This window comes from Somniosus microcephalus, chromosome 7, assembly GCF_052327205.1.
Source record: "Somniosus microcephalus isolate GS21.2 chromosome 7, FLI_Smic_1.0, whole genome shotgun sequence".
Taxonomy (NCBI): Eukaryota; Metazoa; Chordata; class Chondrichthyes; order Squaliformes; family Somniosidae; genus Somniosus; species Somniosus microcephalus.
This window is the reverse complement of record NC_140993.1, coordinates 162,357,313-162,375,597: the sequence shown is the minus strand read 5'-3', so window position 1 is coordinate 162,375,597 and position 18,285 is coordinate 162,357,313. Positions and strand designations below refer to the sequence as shown.

The 18,285-nt window shown below is 46.1% G+C and overlaps 1 protein-coding gene across 3 annotated transcripts in view; it reads right to left on the bottom strand.

Moving 5' to 3' along the window:
* LOC147114980 (ATP-binding cassette sub-family C member 9-like) overlaps positions 1–18,285 on the bottom strand; it is a 332,333-nt gene that overhangs the window by 102,175 nt on the left and 211,873 nt on the right. For all 3 annotated transcript variants that reach the window (XM_085993156.1, XM_085993155.1, XM_085993157.1), the window contains one exon: positions 16,485–16,608. In XM_085993156.1, the coding sequence (XP_085849282.1) occupies positions 16,485–16,608 (124 nt within the window). The remainder of the gene's footprint in view (positions 1–16,484; positions 16,609–18,285) is intronic.

Here is an 18,285-nt window from a genome sequence, read left to right as displayed (position 1 = left end):
ATATTTACAAAAAAAGACAGAACATAGTAATCAAAGTGTGACGTCACCAGGAAGCAGGTAAGTGATTGGTTGGTGAGTATTTCTCTCTTTTTAAACCTTAACTCTGTGGTTTATAGTTTCTAAAGTCTCTGTGGTACAGCGGGCACTGTTTATAAACCAGGGCCCTTAAATATATCATTTAGCTGTAAGGTAACTTCAATTCTGCGGTTTATATTTTCTAGGGTCTCTGTGGTGTAGCGGGGACTTCTGCCATACAAGCGCCCTAGAGTATATCTTTAATTGGTGGTATTGAATTAATTTAAATTAATTAAAGGATAAGTCATGTCAGGACAGCCCAGCCCCGTGTTATGCTCCACCTGCGCTATGTGGGAATTCAGGGACACTGCCGGTGTCCCTGACGACCATGTGTGCTGAAAATGTATCCAGCTGCAGCTTCTAGCAGACTGCATTGAGGCGCTGGAGCTGCGGATGGATGAGTTTTGGAGCATTCGCGATGCTGAGAGGGTCGTGGATAACACGTTTAGTGAGTTGGTTACACCGCAGGTAAGGGCTGCACAGGCAGAAGGGAAATGGGTGACCATCAGGCGGAGCAGTAGAAGCAGGCAGGTAGTGCAGGGGACCCCTGTGGCCATCCCCCTCTCAAACAGGTATACCGATTTGGATACTGTTGAGGGGGATGACTTACTAGGGGAAGGCAGCAGCAGCCAACTTCCTGGCACCGGGGGTGCTTCTGCTGCTCAGGAAGGGAGGAAAAAGAGTGGGAGAGCAATAGTGGTTGGGGATTCTATCGTAAGGGGAACAGATAGGCGTTTCTGTGGCCGTAGACGTGACTCCAGGATGGTTTGTTGCCTCCCTGGTGCCAGGGTCAAGGATATCACTGAACAGCTGCAGGGCATTCTGAAAGGGGAGGGTGAACAGTCAGAGGTCGTGGTTCACATTGGGACCAACGACATGGGTAGGAAGAGGGATGAGGTCCTGCAGCAAGAATTTAGGGAGCTAGGTAGCAGATTAAAGAGCAGGATCTCAAAGGTTGTAATCTCTGGATTACTCCCGGTGCCACGTGCTAGTGAGTATAGGAATAGGAGGATAGAGCAGATGAATGCGTGGCTAAAGAGTTGGTGCAGGGGGGAGGGCTTTAGTTTCCTGGATCACTGGGTCTGCTTCTGGGGAAGGTGGGACTTGTACAAGTCGGACGGGTCGCACCTGAACCAGAACGGGACAAATATCCTTGCGGGGAGGTTTGCTAGCACGGTTGAGGGGGGGGGGGGGGTTTAAACTAACTTGGCAGGGGGATGGGATACAGAGTGGAGCTATAATAGGGGGTGATGTACAGCCAAATATAGAGGAAAAAACAAGTCAGCTTGGAAGGCAGAGCAAATATGTAACGGCACAAGGGAGTAGGGCAAGGCTGGATGGCATTTATTTTAATGCAAGGAGTCTTGCGAATAAGGTGGATGAACTGAAGGTGTTGATGAACACATGGGAGTATGATATTGTTGCTATCACGGAGACATGGTTGAGGGAGGGGCAAGACTGGCAGCTCAATATTCCGGGGTATAGAATCGTCAGGCGAGACAGAGGGGGGGGGGGGGGGGGGTAAAAGAGGAGGGGGTGTCGCAATATTAATTAAGGAGTCAATTACTGCTGTAAGGAGGGATGATATATTAACAGGTTCCTCTAATGAGGCCATATGGGTAGAACTTAAAAACAAAAAGGGAGCAAGCACTTTGCTGGGAGTGTACTATAGGCCCCCAAACAGGCAGGGGGAGATAGAGGAACAGATATGTAGGCAAATCTCAGAGAAATGTGCAAATAATAGGGTAATAATAGTGGGGGATTTCAACTTCCCCAATATTAACTGGGATAGTCAGAGTGTGAAAGGCTTAGAGGGTGCAGAATTCTTAAAGTGCATCCAGGAGAGCTTTTTGAGCCAGCATGTAGAAAGTCCTACAAGAGAGGGGGCGGTACTGGACCCAATTCTAGGGAATGTGGCAGGGCAAGTGGTAGAAGTGTTAGTAGGTGAGCACTTTGGTGACAGTGACCATAATTCGGTGAGATTTAAGGTAGTCATGGAAAAGGACAAGGATGGACCGGAAATAAAGGTTCTAAATTGGGGGAAGGCCGATTTTAATATGATAAGGCAGGATCTGGCCAAAGTGGACTGGGATCAGCTACTTGTAGGAAAATCCACATCGGAGCAATGGGAGTCTTTCAGAAAGGAAATTAAGAGAGTACAATGGCAACATGTTCCCGTAAAGGTCAAGGGTGGGACCAACAAGCCCAGGGAACCTTGGATGTCAAGGGATATACGAGAATGGATTAGGAAAAAAAGGGGGGCTTTTGGCAGATACAAAGGACTAAAGACAGAGGAAGCCCTAGCGGAGTATAAAAAGTGCAGGAGGATACTTAAAAAAAGAAATTAGGAGAGCGAGGAGGGGCCATGAAATAACACTGGCGAACAAAATAAAGGAAAATCCTAAGGTGTTTTATAAGTATATTAAGGGCAAGAGGATAACTAGGGACCAAAGTGGCAATGTGTGTGTGGAGCCAGAAGATGTAGGTGGGGTTTTAAATGAATTTTTTGCATCTGTGTTCACTATGGAGAAGGACGATGTAGACATAGAAATCGGGCAGGGGGACTGTGATATACTTGAACATATTAGCATCGAGAGGGAGGAGGTACTAGCAGTTTTAGCAGGCTTAAAAGTGGATAAATCCCCAGGCCCGGACGAGATGTATCCCAGGCTGCTGTGTGAGGCAAAGGAGGAGATTGCAGGGGCTCTGACACAAATTTTCAGAACCTCTCTGGCCACAGGGGATGTGCCAGAGGACTGGAGAACAGCTAACGTAATACCATTATTCAAGAAGGGTAGTAGGGATAAACCAGGGAATTACAGGCCAGTGAGCCTAACATCAGTGGTAGGGAAATTATTGGAAAAAATTCTGAGGGACAGAATTAGTCTCCACTTGGAGAGGCAAGGATTAATCAGGGATAGTCAGCATGGCTTTGTCAAGGGAGGATAATGTCTGACCAATTTGATTGAATTTTTCGAGGGGGTGACTAGGTGTGTGGATGAGGGTAGTGCAGTGGATGTGGTATACATGGATTTCAGTAAGGCTTTCGATAAAGTCCTGCATAGGAGACTGGTCAAGAAGGTAAGAGCCCATGGGATCCAGGGTGCCTTGGCACATTGGATCCAAAACTGGCTTAGTGGCAGAAGGCAGAGGGTGATGGTCGAGGGTTGTTTTTGTGACTGGAAGCCCGTGTCCAGTGGGGTACCGCAGGAATCGGTGCTGGGTCCCTTGCTGTTTGTGGTCTACATTAATGATTTGGATGTGAATGTAAAAGGTATGATCAGTAAGTTCGCAGATGACACGAAAATTGGTGGGGTGGTAAATAGCGAGGAGGGTAGCCTCAATCTGCAGGACGATATAGATGGGTTGGTCAGATGAGCGGAACAGTGGCAAATGGAATTTAACCCTGAAAAGTGTGAGGTGATGCATTTTGGAGGGACTAACAAGGCAAGGGAATACACAATGAATGGTAAGACCCGAGGAAAGACAGAGGATCAGAGGGACCTTGATGTGCATGTACATAGATCCCTGAAGGCAGCAGAACAGGTGGATAAGGTGGTTAAAAAGGCATATGGGATACTTGCCTTCATTAGCCGAGGCATAGAATATAAGAGCAGGGAGGTTATGATGGAGCTGTACAAAACGCTGGTTAGGCCACAGCTGGAATACTGGGTGCCGTTCTGGTCGCCACACTATAGGAAGGATGTGATTGCTTTGGAGAGGGTGCAGAGGAGATTCACCAGGATGTTACCTGGGCTGGGGCGCTTCAGCTATGAAGAAAGACTGGACAGGCTGGGGTTGTTTTCCTTGGAGCAGAGAAGGCTGAGGGGGGACCTGATTGAGGTGTACAAAATTATGAGGGGCATAGATAGGGTAGATAGAAAGGAACTTTTTCCCTTAGTAGAGGGGTCAATAACAAGGGGGCATAGATTCAAGGTAAGGGGCAGGAGGTTTAGAGGGGATTTGAGGAAGAACTTTTTCACCCAGAGGTTGGTTGGAATCTGGAACTCAGTGCCTGAAAGGGTGGTAGAGGCAGAAACCCTCACAACATTCAAGAAGCATTTGGATGAGCACTTGAAATGCTATAGCATACAAGGCTACGGACCAAATGCTGGAAAATGGGATTAGATTAGACAGGGCTTGATGGCCGGTGCGGACGCGATGGGCCGAAGGGCCTCTTTCTGTGCTGTATAACTCTATGACTCTATGGGGGAGAAATTGAGTTGAGCCGCAAATGGGGCGCCAAGCTCGCCTGGGCGCCAGATTTTGCGCTGCGATCGGAGCAGCAGCGATCGCCGGAAATTCAGCTTGAGCGCCCCGAGGGACACGGGGCGAGGCTCGAGGCGCTCCGCATCCCTCTTAGGGCGCTGAAACTGAATATCGCAGCGCAACGTGCCGCAGCGCCACGGCGCGCTGCGGTACTGCAGGCCTTCCTCCCATTCTTAAGGGGGAGGGGCCTGCACCAGCGCGATGAGCGACTGCGAGTGCCGGCAAAAGAGCCGGCAAAAACAGCCGCCCCGCACCTCCACCTTAATTTGCGCCACTGCCGCCACAGGTAGGCCCCGTGAACCGGGCGCGATTAGTGAGCAGCGCTACAGAGGCGGTCGCTGCCAAATATCGCGATCGGGGCGGTAGCGGGGCGCTGCGCACACCGATGATGTCATCGGTGGCGGCGCAGTGCAACAGGCTAACGCCGCCATTAGCACCCCAGCTAAATATCGCGGGAGGCGTGGCGCTAAAGCCACTGAGTGCCCTCTTTAGGCGCTAACTGGTGGCGCAGCCCACCGAATTTCTCCCCCTATGACTCTATATCTGCTGCGATTTCCCTTTAAGGCATCTTTACATTGGTGGCGAGTAGGCTGATAATGACTAAACTAAATCACACATTTGAGACTGCCAAGTTTCTGAAAAAATGAACTGAGACACAAAACAATTGATTTATAGTTTTTACAACCCGATGATCAGATGACAAGTTCATTAACTTACAATAATGAGATTCTGCATCCAGAAGAATTTGATTCTACTGACATACTTAATTGACAGGGAATGATGAAATTCAACATAGTCTGCACTGGTATACCAAATCTGCTTCATTCAGTTTCGTAAACCAAAAAGCGATTCCAATTCAGTTTATTAGCCCAGTTATTATACTACAATCTATTCCTGATAACTTAACCTTGCTTAATTCTGATTACTGGATAACACAAATTGCGTTAAACACAACAATTCTGGAGGATATTGTTTGAGTTACTTAATTAGAATTACTTAGATTAAAATGATTAGATAATTCAAATATTTGTGTAAAAATCAACTTTGAATCATGTATGACCATAGTTGTAACATCTAAGAAGTACAAATTTTACACTACATCAATGCAAAAGCCGTTTTATAACATGGGAATTAAGGGACTGAATTGACAATGCATTGAATTTTGGCAAGCAGTGCCAGACTACCTCAAGGAAGTAGTCGCACACTGGTTCCACTTCTCACTCGCTGAAATGTAGCTGCAACTGCTGTGAAGTGACTTCAACTTGATTTTAAATTATTAGCGTCCAGCAAAAAGTTGACTGGCTGACTAACATTTTATTAACATTAAAAATATAACCATCATCCAAATACCGGTAAGCAGAGCTCAGAACATGCATGGAAACACATGCATTGGGTTTTGTTTTCCTGACTAGACAGTAACATGATATTAGCAGTATAAAAAGCATATTGGGATTTTTAGCTCAGAAAGGCTCTGACTATGTATATCAAAGCTGGACATATCCCAGCACCTTTATCAAACAGAGGCTGGGTTATTCACAGTTCCATATGTCCCACGAATTTATAGAAGCTCGTGGGTGTCGCTGCAGGTTATTTATTCTCTCTCTCTTTTCCTCCTCCCAATTTTGTGCCTCTCTTTAAACCACAGACAGGTAAGATTACTTAATAGTGTAGCTGGTACTCTGTCAGATTAATGTGACCTACTCCTGTAGGGGAAGAGTAGTAGGTTAAATTAGACAGACATGTTTAGAGGTAAGCATAGTTTTTTGGTTCATGTTGGCTCCATGATTAGAACCTCGTCCTACCCCTGTCTCAGTAATCAGACATCTGAGCAAGGTAGTCCTTGCAGTACTCCACACGATTGACCAGCTTGCTTGAGCCATTCATGGGCCATTGAGGGGAAGACCTACTACTGGAGCAGGACTCTCTCCACTTAGCTCCAGCTAATCCTGCAAGCCAGAACCCTAACAGGTTGGATGGCCCTAGTTGGACAAACAGTACAAAGTTTTTTGGAACTCTGTGCTCGTAAGACTTGCGTTTTAGCTGGTTAAAGTCTAGCAGTACCCGTTCACACATTTGGGGTCCCTGAAGTGAGGCTGGAAATTTTTGGCAGAGAGATCGCGTGCAAGGAGCTAACATTTAGCTGCATAAAAAACAAGCTATGCAATCAAGCACATCCTGCAGCTTTATATGATGTGGGAGTAGGAAACCATGTGGTGCACCACCTACCTGCAACACCATTACATTTTGATATACGTGATTTCCCCAGAACCTATCAAGCTAGGTTATACACCTATAGGGCTGGATTTTGCCGGCGCTCAGAGGGCAGGTCAACTGTCAAAATAGCAAAGATTGACAGTGGGTTGGGAACCCGCCTCCATGTAAGTTTCCAAAGTGTCAAGTCTGCGATTTCAGAACAGACCCAACACCAAGCGGCGGGGGAGGCATTTAAGATACTTAACTGCTTGTTAAGTGTTTTTTTAACTACTACATTGCCAGCCTATTTCTATTTGACCACATTTTTAATGAGGTTCACATCGTTCGGAGATCACGTCAGGTAAGTAGGTCGGGTTCTCTATGTCTCCCCATTGCTTTGAATAGGTGACAGATACAAAATTGGTATGAAAGCTACCATTTCACAGCTAGTCACTTTCCAATGTCAGAAGCTTGAGCCTTCGGGACTTGGAAGACACTTTTGAGCTGTATGCAGTTTCAAAGTGTTTGGAGTAAACTCTCTATCCACTGTCACCTCCTTGGAGCAAGCTCTCCCACCATTGACAGATCGCTTCTGTCATCTCAACTTCAGCTGCCATCTATTCCAGCAACATTGGTGCCCTTGAAAAAAATCACACCTTGGTCCTCTGAATCCATCCACGATCAGCCCCAACACCAACATCACCAGGCATACCATCAACAACAACAATACCAACCTTCTCCGCAATCACCTGATGCAGCACAGGACATCAGCACCTGACAACATTGCTGCCCGGGAGGCCAGCGATGGCATCACCATAGCCAGATTTACTTCACTTGACACTGTACAACCTGGCTGCCACATGATGCGCCAGGTTAATACCATCCCACACCAGCACCATAAAGCATTCCTACAATGACTAAGCCATTCCTTTCGCACTCATCACCATTGCGGGGGATACCTTTATGTCTCACCATTCACTGCAACTCACTAAGACACTTCCAAAGGTGAGCACAGATCTGTACAATAAGGCAGTGTTGAAAATAAAGATTTCAATGTTAAACAACACAAACAGAAAATTGACATGAACATTGCATAAAACACCCAAGTGCCTACCCTTGCATGTTGTTAGTTGGTATGATTGCACTAGGAAGAGTGAGAGTGTGAGGGGTGGCTAGTGAGATGGGGAAGTGATAATGTAGATAGAGAGGGATGGGTGGCGGTGCAAGGTAAGTTGGTGTGAGTAAGAATGCGCAGGAGTAGGGTAGGGAAGGCAGAGTGATGGGGATGTGATGAGTGGCACAGCAGGGTGAGGTTGAGTGTGGCTTTGCATTAACCTTTCATGATCTACTGAGATCATTGAAAGGTTTGCGCCACTGCAGCCTGATCCTCCTGACAAATTGTGCCCTCCTGTGCAATGTGCAACCAGGCTGCCTTGGTGTCCTGGGGAGGTCTCTTCCGCCCTTGGAAGGGAAGAGAACCTCCCTGTGTGCTGTGACTTCCTCCATAAGCATATGGAGGGAGTCATGCGAGAGCCTGGGTGCAGCCGTGCACCTTTGTGCAGTGCTTGTCAGTGTTTGCAGCACCTCAATGCTGCAGAACACAGATAGCACAAGTGTCAAAATGAACGCAGCCATGGTCCCTTTAAGGAAACCGGCTGATGACGCGTCATCAAATGACGTCATCAGACCCGCTTCCTTTTAATTGGAAAATCCTTTTCACAGAGTGGCTGCAGCCGGGAGCGGGACCGGAACCCACCAACCACCTCTTCCATTGCAATCCCGTCTCCGCTGGCGAAAGCGCGGCCATAATGTGCGGAGGTTGAGGAATGAAAAATGGCAATGACATTTCAAATGTTGCAAGAGCCAACGTTTACGTTGTGATGTTACCACAGTCATACCAATGTGAAAACCATACCTGTAGATAGGAGTTTTACTGCCCCTCAGCAACATCATCTGAAAACACAGCGTCAGTTACCACATTTACGCAGACGACACCAAGCTCTACCTCAGCACCAATTCTCTCGACCCCTTCACAGTCTCTAAATTGTCAGACTGCTTGTCCAACAACCAGGACTGGATGAGCATAAACTTTCTCCAACTAAATATTGAGAAGACCGTCTTTGGTCCCTGCCAGAAACTCCCTTCCCTAGCCACTGACTCCATCCCTCTCCCTAGCATCTGTCGGAGGCTGAACCAGATTGTTCACAACCTTGGTGTCATAGTTGACCCTGAAATGAGCTTCTGACCACATATCCACGCCATAACTAAGACTGCCTATTTCCTCCTCCGAAACATCGCCCGACTCCGCCCTTGCCTCAGCTCATCTGCTGCTGAAACCATCATCCATGCCTTTGTTACCTCTAGATTTGACTATTCCAACGCACTCCTGGCTGGCGTCCCAACATTCTACACTATGTAAACTTGAGGTCATCCAAAACTCAGCTGCCCGTGTCCGACTCGCACCAAGTCCCATTCACACATCACCCTTGTGCTCGCTGACCTACATTGGCTCCCGGTTAAGCAACGCCTCGATTTTAAAAATTCTCATCCTTGTTTTCCAATCCCTCCATAGCCTCGCCCCTCCCTATTTCTGTAATCTCCTCCAGCCCCACCCCCCCCCCACCCACCAGAGATATTTGCGCTCCTCTAATGCTGGCCTCTTGAGCATCCTTGATTTTAAAATCGCTCAACCTTCGGAGGCCGTGCTTTCAGCTGCCAAGGTCCTAAGCTCTGGAATTCCCTCCCTAAACGTCGCTGCCTCTCTACCTCTCTTTCCTCCTTTAAGATGCTCCTTAAAACCTTCCTCGTTGAACAAGCTTTTAGTTATCTGCCCTAATTTCTCCTCATGTGGCTCGGTGGCCCGGAGAGGCAGCGGACCTGCGAGGGATCACCAGAGGCGGCGGAGGATAAAAGGAGCAGCTCAAGGCAGCGAGGCCCAGAGCCCCGAGACCGGAGAGGCAGCGGACCTGCGAGGGATCACCAGAGGCGGCGGAGGATAAAAGGAGCAGCCCGAGGCAGCGAGGCCCAGAGTCCCGAGACCGGAGAGGCAGCGGACCTGCGAGGGATCACCAGAGGCTTACCAATCCAGGTACCGGGAGAGAGGTAAAAAGTAATCCAAGTGTGACGTCAGCAGGAAGCAGGTAAGTGATTGGTTGGTGAGTATTTCTCTCTTTTTTAAACTTTAACTCTGTTTTATAGTTTCTAAGGTCTCTGTGGTGTAGCGGGGACTGTTGGTAAACTATTTAACTGTAGTGTAATTAGTGGGATTGATTGATTTAATTTAAACTCAATTAATTAAAGGGTAAGTCATGGCAGGACAGCCCGGCCCTGTGATCTGCTCCTCCTGCGAAATGTGGGAACTCAGGGACACCTCCTGTGTCCCTGACAACTACATGTGCAGGAAGTGCATCCAGCTGCAGCTACTGACAGACCGCATTGTGGCACTGGAGCTGCGATTGGATGCATACCGGAGCGTTCAGGATGCTCGGGACATCGTGAATAGCACGTTTAGGGAGTTGGACACACCACAGGTAGAGGTTGGACAGGAAGAAAGGGAACGGGTGACCAACAGGCAGAGTACTAGGCACAGGCAGGTAGTGCAGGGGTCCCCTGTGGCCATCCCCCTCTCCAACAGATATACCACTTTGAGTACTGTTGGGGGGGATGGCTTATCAGAGGAAGGCAGCAGCAGCCAACTTCCTGGCACCAGGGGTGGCTCTGCTGCACAGAATGGGAGGAAAAAGAGTGGTAGAGCTATAGTAATAGGGGATTCAATTGCAAGGGGAATAGATAGGCGTTTCTGCGGCCACAAACGAGACTCCAGGATGGCGTGTTGCCTCCCTGGTGCAAGGGTCAAGGATGTCTCCGAGCGGCTGCAGAACATCTTGGAAGGGGAGGGTGAACAGCCAGTTGTCGTGGTGCATATAGGCACCAACGATATAGGTAAAAAGCGGGATGAGGTCCTAAAAGCGGAATATAGGGAGTCAGGAGGTAAATTAAAAAACAGGACCTCAAAGGTAGTAATCTCAGGATTTGCTACCAGTGCCATGTGCTAGTCAGACTAGAAATAGAAGGATACTTCAGATGAATACATGGCTAGAGGAATGGTGCCAGGGGGAGGGATTCAAGTTCCTGGGACATTGGAACCAGTTCTGGGGGAGGTGGGACCAGTTCAAACCAGACGGTCTGCACCTGGGCAGGGCCGGGACCGATGTCCTAGGGGGGAGTGTTGTGGGGGAGGGTTTAAACTAAAATGGAAAGGGGTTGGGAACCTGAGCAGGGAGACAGAGGAAAGGGAAACAAGGATAAAAGCAAAAGATAGGAAGGAGAAAAACAAAAGTGGCAGTCAGAGAAATCAACGGTTTAAATCAAACATGGCCACAGTAAATAATAATTCTAATTGGTCTAAGAGCGTTAACAAAACAAGCCTGAAGGCTTTGTGTCTTAATGCGAGGAGCATTTGTAATAAGGTGGATGAATTGGCTGCACAAATAGAGGTAAACGAATATGATTTGGTTGGGATTACGGAAACGTGGCTCAAGGATGGCCAAGACTGGGAAGTCAACATCCAGGGGTATTCGATATTCAGGAAAGATAGGCAAAAAGGAAAGGGAGGAGGGGTAGCATTACTGGTTAAAGAAGGGATTAACACAATAGTAATGAAGGATATTAGCTCTGATGATGTGGAATCTGTATGGGTAGAATTGAGAAATACTAAGGGGAAAAAAACATTAGTGGGAGTGGTATATAGACCTCCAAACAGTAAGGCGGAGGTTGGGGATGGCATTAAAAGGGAAATTAAAGAAGCGTGCAATAAGGGCACAGCAGTCATCATGGGTGACTTTAATCTACATATAGATTGGGCTAACCAAATTAGTAACAATACTGTGGAGGAGGAATTCCTGGAGTGTTTACGGGATGGTTTCCTGGACCAATATGTCGAGGAACCAACCAGAGATCAGGCCATCTTAGACTGGGTATTATGTAACAAGAAAGGATTAATTAGCAATCTTGTTGTACGAGGCCCCTTGGGTCGGAGCGATCATAATATGATAGAATTCTTCATTAAGATGGAGAATGAAGTAGTTGACTCAGAAACTAGGGTCCTCAATTTAAATAAAGGAAACTACGATGGTCTGAGGAGCAAGTTGGGTAGGATTGATTGGGGAATGGCACTCAAAGGGTTGACGGTGGATAGGCAATGGCAAACATTCAAAGACCGAATGGATGAACTACAGAAGTTGTTCATCCCAGTTTGGCATAAAAATAAAACAAAAAAGGTGACTCAACCGTGGCTAACAAGGGAAATTAGGGATAGCATAAGATCCAAAGAGAGGACATACAAATTGGCCAGAAAAAGCAATAATCCTGAGGATTGGGAGCAGTTTAGGATTCAACAAAGGAGGACAAAGGGATTAATTAAGAAAGGGAAAATAGAATATGAGAGCAAGCTTGCAGGGAACATAAAAACTGACTGTAAAAGCTTTTATAGATATGTAAAGAGAAAAAGATTGGTGAAGTCAAGCGTAGGTCCCTTGCAGTCAGAATCGGGGGAATTTATAATGGGGAGCAAAGAAATGGCAGACCAACTAAATACATATTTTGGTTCTGTCTTCACAAAGGAGGACACAAAAAACCTCCCAGAAATACCACGGAACATAGGGTCTGATGAAAGGGTGGAACTGAAAGAAATCAGTATTTGTAGGGAAATGGTGTTAGGAAAATTGATGGGACTGAAGGCCGATAAATCCCCAGGGCCTGATAATCTGCATCCCAGGGTACTTAAGGAAGTGGCCCTAGAAATAGTAGATGCATTGCTGGTCATCTTCCAGAACTCGATAGACTCTGGAACAGTACCCATGGATTGGAGGGTAGCTAATGTTACCCCACTATTCAAAAAAGGTGGCAGAGAAAAAGCGGGGAATTATAGACCGGTAAGCCTGACATCGGTAGTGGGGAAAATGCGAGGGCCCATTATAAAAGATGTAATAGCAGAGCACTTGGAAAGCAGTGACAGGATCGGACAAAGTCAACATGGATTTACAAAAGGTAAATCATGCTTGACTAATCTACTGGAATTTTTTGAGGATGTAACTGGTAAAATAGATAAGGGAGAAACAGTGGATGTGGTGTATTTGGACTTTCAGAAGGCTTTCGATAAGGTCCCGCATAAGAGGTTAGCGTGCAAAATTAATGCACATGGGATTGGGGGCGAGGTATTGACTTGGATAGAGAACTGGTTGGCAGACAGAAAGCAAAGAGTTGGAATAAACGGGTCGTTTTCCGAGTGGCAAGCAGTGACTAGTGGGGTACCGCAAGGATCGGTCCTAGGACCCCAGCTGTTCACAATATATATTAATGATCTGGACGAGGGAATTGGATGTAATATCTCCAAATTTGCAGATGACACAAAGCTGGGTGGGAGGGTCTGCAGTGAGGAGGATGTCGTGAAACTCCAGTACGATTTGGACAGGTTGGGTGATTGGGCAGAAACATGGCAAATGCACTATAATGTGGATAAATGTGAGGTTATCCACTTTGGTGGCAAAAACAGGAAGGCAGATTATTTGAATGGCAATAGATTGGGAGAAGGGGAAGTGCAAAGAGACTTGGGTGTTCTTGTGCACCAGTCGCTGAAGGTAAGCATGCAGGTGCAGCAGGCGGTTAAGAAGGCAAATGGTATGTTGGCCTTCGTAGCAAGAGGGTTCGAGTACAAGAACAAGGATGTCTTGCTGCAGTTGTACAGGGCCTTGGTGAGACCGCACCTTGAGTATTGTGTGTAGTTTTCGTCACCTTACCCGAGGAAGGACGTTCTTGCCATGGAGGGAGTGCAGCGAAGATTCACCAGGCTGATGCCTGGGATGGCAGGAATGACGTACGAGGAGAGGTTGTGTCAATTGGGCTTATACTCACTGGAGTTTAGAAGATTGAGAAGGGATCTCATCAAAACCTATAAAATTCTGTCAGGCCTGGACAGACTAGATGCAGGAAGGATGTTTCTGATGGCCGGGGAGTCCAGAACCAGGGGTCATAGCCTAAGGATAAGGGGTAAGCCATTTAGGACTGAAATGAGGAGGAATTTCTTCACCCAGAGAGTGGTGAACCTGTGGAATTCTCTGCCACAGAGGGCGGTGGAGGCCAGTTCATTAAATATATTCAAGAAAGAGTTGGATATATTTCTTGAGGCTAAAGGGATCAAGGGATATGGGGAGAAGGCAGGGACAGGGTACTGAATTTGGATGATCAGCCATGATCTCATTGAATGGCCGAGCAGGCTTGAAGGGCCAAATGGCCTACTCCTGCTCCTATCTTCTATGTTTCTATGTTTCTAACACTCCTGTGAAGCGCCTTGGGACGTTTTACTATGTTAAAGGCACTATATAAATAAAGTTGTTGCTGTTGTTGATGATAATATGACCTCAGCATCAGGCACAGAAGCCAAGTTTCACTCTACAATTGAGTACATTTGATATATTTCAGAATAAAGCTTGCAATTTAAATTAACTTAGGAAATAAGTAGCTGAGGACTTCTGTATGAGTGCATGCAAGGAGATGTGATAGAAGAATTCAAAACTGTGAGAAGAATTCATAAAATGGAGATGAGCAAAATTTTCATTCAGGATTAAAACAAGAGGGCAAAAAAGCAAAGGTACAAAATAAAAGGTCGAACAAGAAATTAACAAAAAAAATCTCTTACGTTGAATAACCTGATACAATATGAATAACTTTACATGCTACTAGTAATTACTAGGCTTAATTTTGTGAGGCACCTTTCCTTGCTTCACTACATCCTGCTATTATGCTACCCAATGTTCACGCTGTGATGTTACCATAGTCATACCAATGTGAAAACAATGCGAAGGTTTAAAGATCATTGCAGCAAAACTGCAAGTGGCATTGCAGCATGATGACATTAGGAAGCGGTCTTGCTGCAAAATTACAAGTCTGATAAAAGTAAGAGGCGACTTGACCATTTTGCAATAATATTTCAACTAAGAAAAAAAGGCAGTCTATTTTAAATAAACTCTGAAAAGATCATGAATGGTATCCATTAAAAAAATTATAGAAACTTAGTAATTTTTCTTATGTAATACTACTGGTTTAAATCATTCAGGGGGGAATTTTAACCCCCAAAAATGGGTGGGTTGGAGTCGGGTGGAAAGTTAAAGTGTTAAAAATCTGAATCACGACCAGAACCCGCCTCCAACCCACCCACTTCCAGTTTTAAGAGAGGCGGGATGGGGTCGGGCAGCCAGCCTGTTCCCAGGAGGCGAATCGTTCATTTAAATATTACAATAAGGCTGGCGTGTCTCAGATTTAACATGCATTTCAAATTTAACTGTGGCTGGTTGGGTTTTGCAGGCCTCTGGAAACCCAACAGCTAATGCCTTTACATTTACTTCCTGGATCCAGCGTCCCTATGTAACCCATCCTCCACGAGGCATCCAATTACCCCCCCACAAAACCTCCGATTGCATTCCCAGCCTCCACCCTCTTCCCCCTCCCCCCCCCCCCCCCCAACGATGATCATCAGGCCAGCCCCGATGTTCTCTCCCTCCCCCACCGATCCTCCTCTGGCTTCTGATCTTCACTCCACCACCCCCCTCACCCCAATGCTCCAGAGTCTGGCCTCCGATCTTCTCTCCCTCCACCCCCCGATGCTCCGGAGTCCAATCTTCTCTCCTTCCCCTCCGATTCTCCAGCCCCCGACCCCCAGTGCTGCGGCTCCCAACCACCCCCCACCCCCACGATTCCTCCCTCCCTCCTCTCTGTGGCCTAATGCCGCAGGCCCACCCGCCCACAGCCTCTTCATCTGGCTGGCTGCGAGAGGGAAACAGAGATTTGAAATGCAAATCAGGCCCTGTTCTCCTGGGTTTCCCGAGCACTTCTAGCACCGTCGCCCCTCCACCCCCCCGCCCCCGCCCCACCTCCTGATGAAAATTCCAGCCTAAATGTCTGCAACAATGACCCAGAATTGTGCATTCTAAAGGAATGAGATGCCACCCTTCACATTTTCATCCCCAGAGCTATTAGAGGAGCTTTGTTAATGCTATTCTAAATAGCACATATTTGTAACAGGATAGTATAACATTTATTTATACACCTTTAGCTGTGGCAGAACTCTGTGACCTCAGTAATACCCAACACACGCATCCTCACCAAATTTCACTGCCTCACTCTGCTCCAGTGAATCTGCTTCAAGATCCTAGTTTTAGATCCCTCCACAGTTTTGTCCTACCCAATTTGGGAAATCTACTCCGGTCAGATGTCCTGACTCGCACCCTTCATGCCTCCAACTCGGATTACTGCTCGTCTCCTGGCCCCTCATTCCACTATAAAAAGCTAACTTTTCTGTCATTATGTCTCTTCCCTCTGGAGCAATCTTTCAAAAACACTTTGCCTTGCCATAGCTACCTTCAAAAGCCTGATTAAAAACTGATCTATCCATCCACAGGAACATCAAAATAGGAGTAGACCACTCAGCCCCTCAAGCCTGTTCTGCCATCAAATTAGATCATGGCTGATCTGTACCTTGACTTCATTTACCCACCTTTGATCTACATCCCTTGATAACCTTACATCACAAAAATCTATTAACCTCAGTCTTGAAAATTTCAATTGACCCAGCATCCATAGCCTTCTGGGGGAGAGAATTCTAGATTTCTACTACGCTTTATGTGAAAAAGTGCTTCCTGTTTCACTCCTGAATGCCCTAGCTCTAATTTAAAATTGTGCCCCCTTGTTCTGGATTCCCCCACCAGAGGAAGTAGCTTTGCTGTATCTACTCTATCAAATCCAATCATTTTAAACACCTCTAATTGATCTAATTATCAACCAAAGTTTGTCAACCTCTCCAGTTGTAAAGCAGTCTAACATGATAATTTACCATAAAAATGCAAATGATATTGTTGTTGACATATTAAAAGATCTATAGATATAAATCTTACCTTGCCTACAATAACTGTAACTTTACTTTTGGAAATTTTTATTGAGATATCCTGAAGGACAGATCTGTCGGAATTGCTATCCCATGCAAAACAGCCACTGTGGATCTCCAGTGCATTGCCCATACTAGAAAAGAAATAAAATATTGCATTCAGCTTTTTTTTTTTTTTAAACTTCTTTTGAAACATAGACATTTGTAACAAAGGCTAAGGTAATGATTATCCAAAATTCTGCAATTTTCCCCAACTTTTTAGTTTCATTTATATTAACTTATTATTTTTAAAAAGATTGGCTAAAAATGTCAGGGGAAAAAAATGGGAGGAGAGAAAACAAATTAGAGTTCACATGCACGATCAAATAAGAAAACCCCAAAAAGCTTGTTCCTTCCAAGCAGATACACAATCTACTGCAGTATGGACTCCCCCAGCTTAATTAAAATTCAGCAAACATGTTATTCTTATGCATGCAGCAGCTATGAGAGGGAAGGGGAGGGAGAGACCTCCCAATGTGAGGGAGAGAGACAAATGGGAGTGTCAGCATGATTTGAGGTGAGAAAGGGAGAAGAATGCCAACATGAACTGGAAGGAAAGGTGAAGGATGCCTCTGAACTTTAGGAAGGGTGGAGAATTGTGCATCCATGTCATCGCTGGGGTGGTGGGAGCTGAACAACCAGGGTTCTCACTTCTGTTCACCATCCTGATACAGTGCTGGAAATACATGTACGTGGATGTCAAGTGAGGACAGGATCGTCTGTGTTGTCCTTATGGTAAAATAGCCTGCTAACAATGAAGGCTTGCACATAAATAATGGTCACTTGGGTATGGTACTGCAGGGAAACCAATGACTGAGATATCATACCCAGGATGGAATCAATTCCTCCTCCCATATTATCTCTTCAGGCGAAGGGGCAGGGGAGAAAATAATTAGATAGAAGAACTAACTGAATGTTTTAAATGGAGTTTTTAATTTAAAAAAAATATAACTACATTGAGCTACAAGGCATTACAACTATTACATGAAAGACAACGACGGTGATAAAACACAACTGGTATAGACAATACAATATTATGATAGTCCTCCTTGCCTTTTGTATCATGCAGAATGTTATAAATCTCATCGTTCATCAAGAAACTACTCGTGAAATAATGCTGGCCGGCCAGTTGGTGGCGCCGTCCAAAGAGTATAAATACTCGGGCATCGGCCCCAGCTTTCCAGGGACATTTTGTAAGACAAGGAACTAGTGAAGTACAACTAGACCTCCATGTTCTGAAACAAGTTGATTAAAGCCTTGCTTTATGCTCAAACCAAGTGCGTAGTGAGTTTTATTAAGTCACAGGGAGTGGAAAATCACAATTCGATCTTAAACAAGTCACTTTCTCTCTGAATTTTCCTGATTGTATGGAAAACTTCATAATAGGTTGAGTATTAGCAAAGATAAACAATAAAATCACACCCGCAATGTACTGAAGAAGGAAGGAAAGAAAGGAGAATGTTCCTTATGTATGTAAATGAGGGGCCTGAAGACCGTTTTGGAACTTCTCGGTATCCTAGGGAGCAGAGTAAGCGCATCACCTGGCACCCACGTAACCCTGGAGCCAGCTGTTGCTGAAAAGGTGAGTTTTAGTAATCTTTAAAAATAAATCTTGTGGAGTCAGAAGGAGCAGGAGTGCGGGCTCTTATTAGCCTGCTCCCCGCTGAACCTCCCTGTCCTCACGCTACTCACCTGAGGCCACTGCCAGCAAGGCAAGCAACCAAACTGAAATTCATTCATGGAGAAGGGCACACCTCCACAGGCAGCTTACC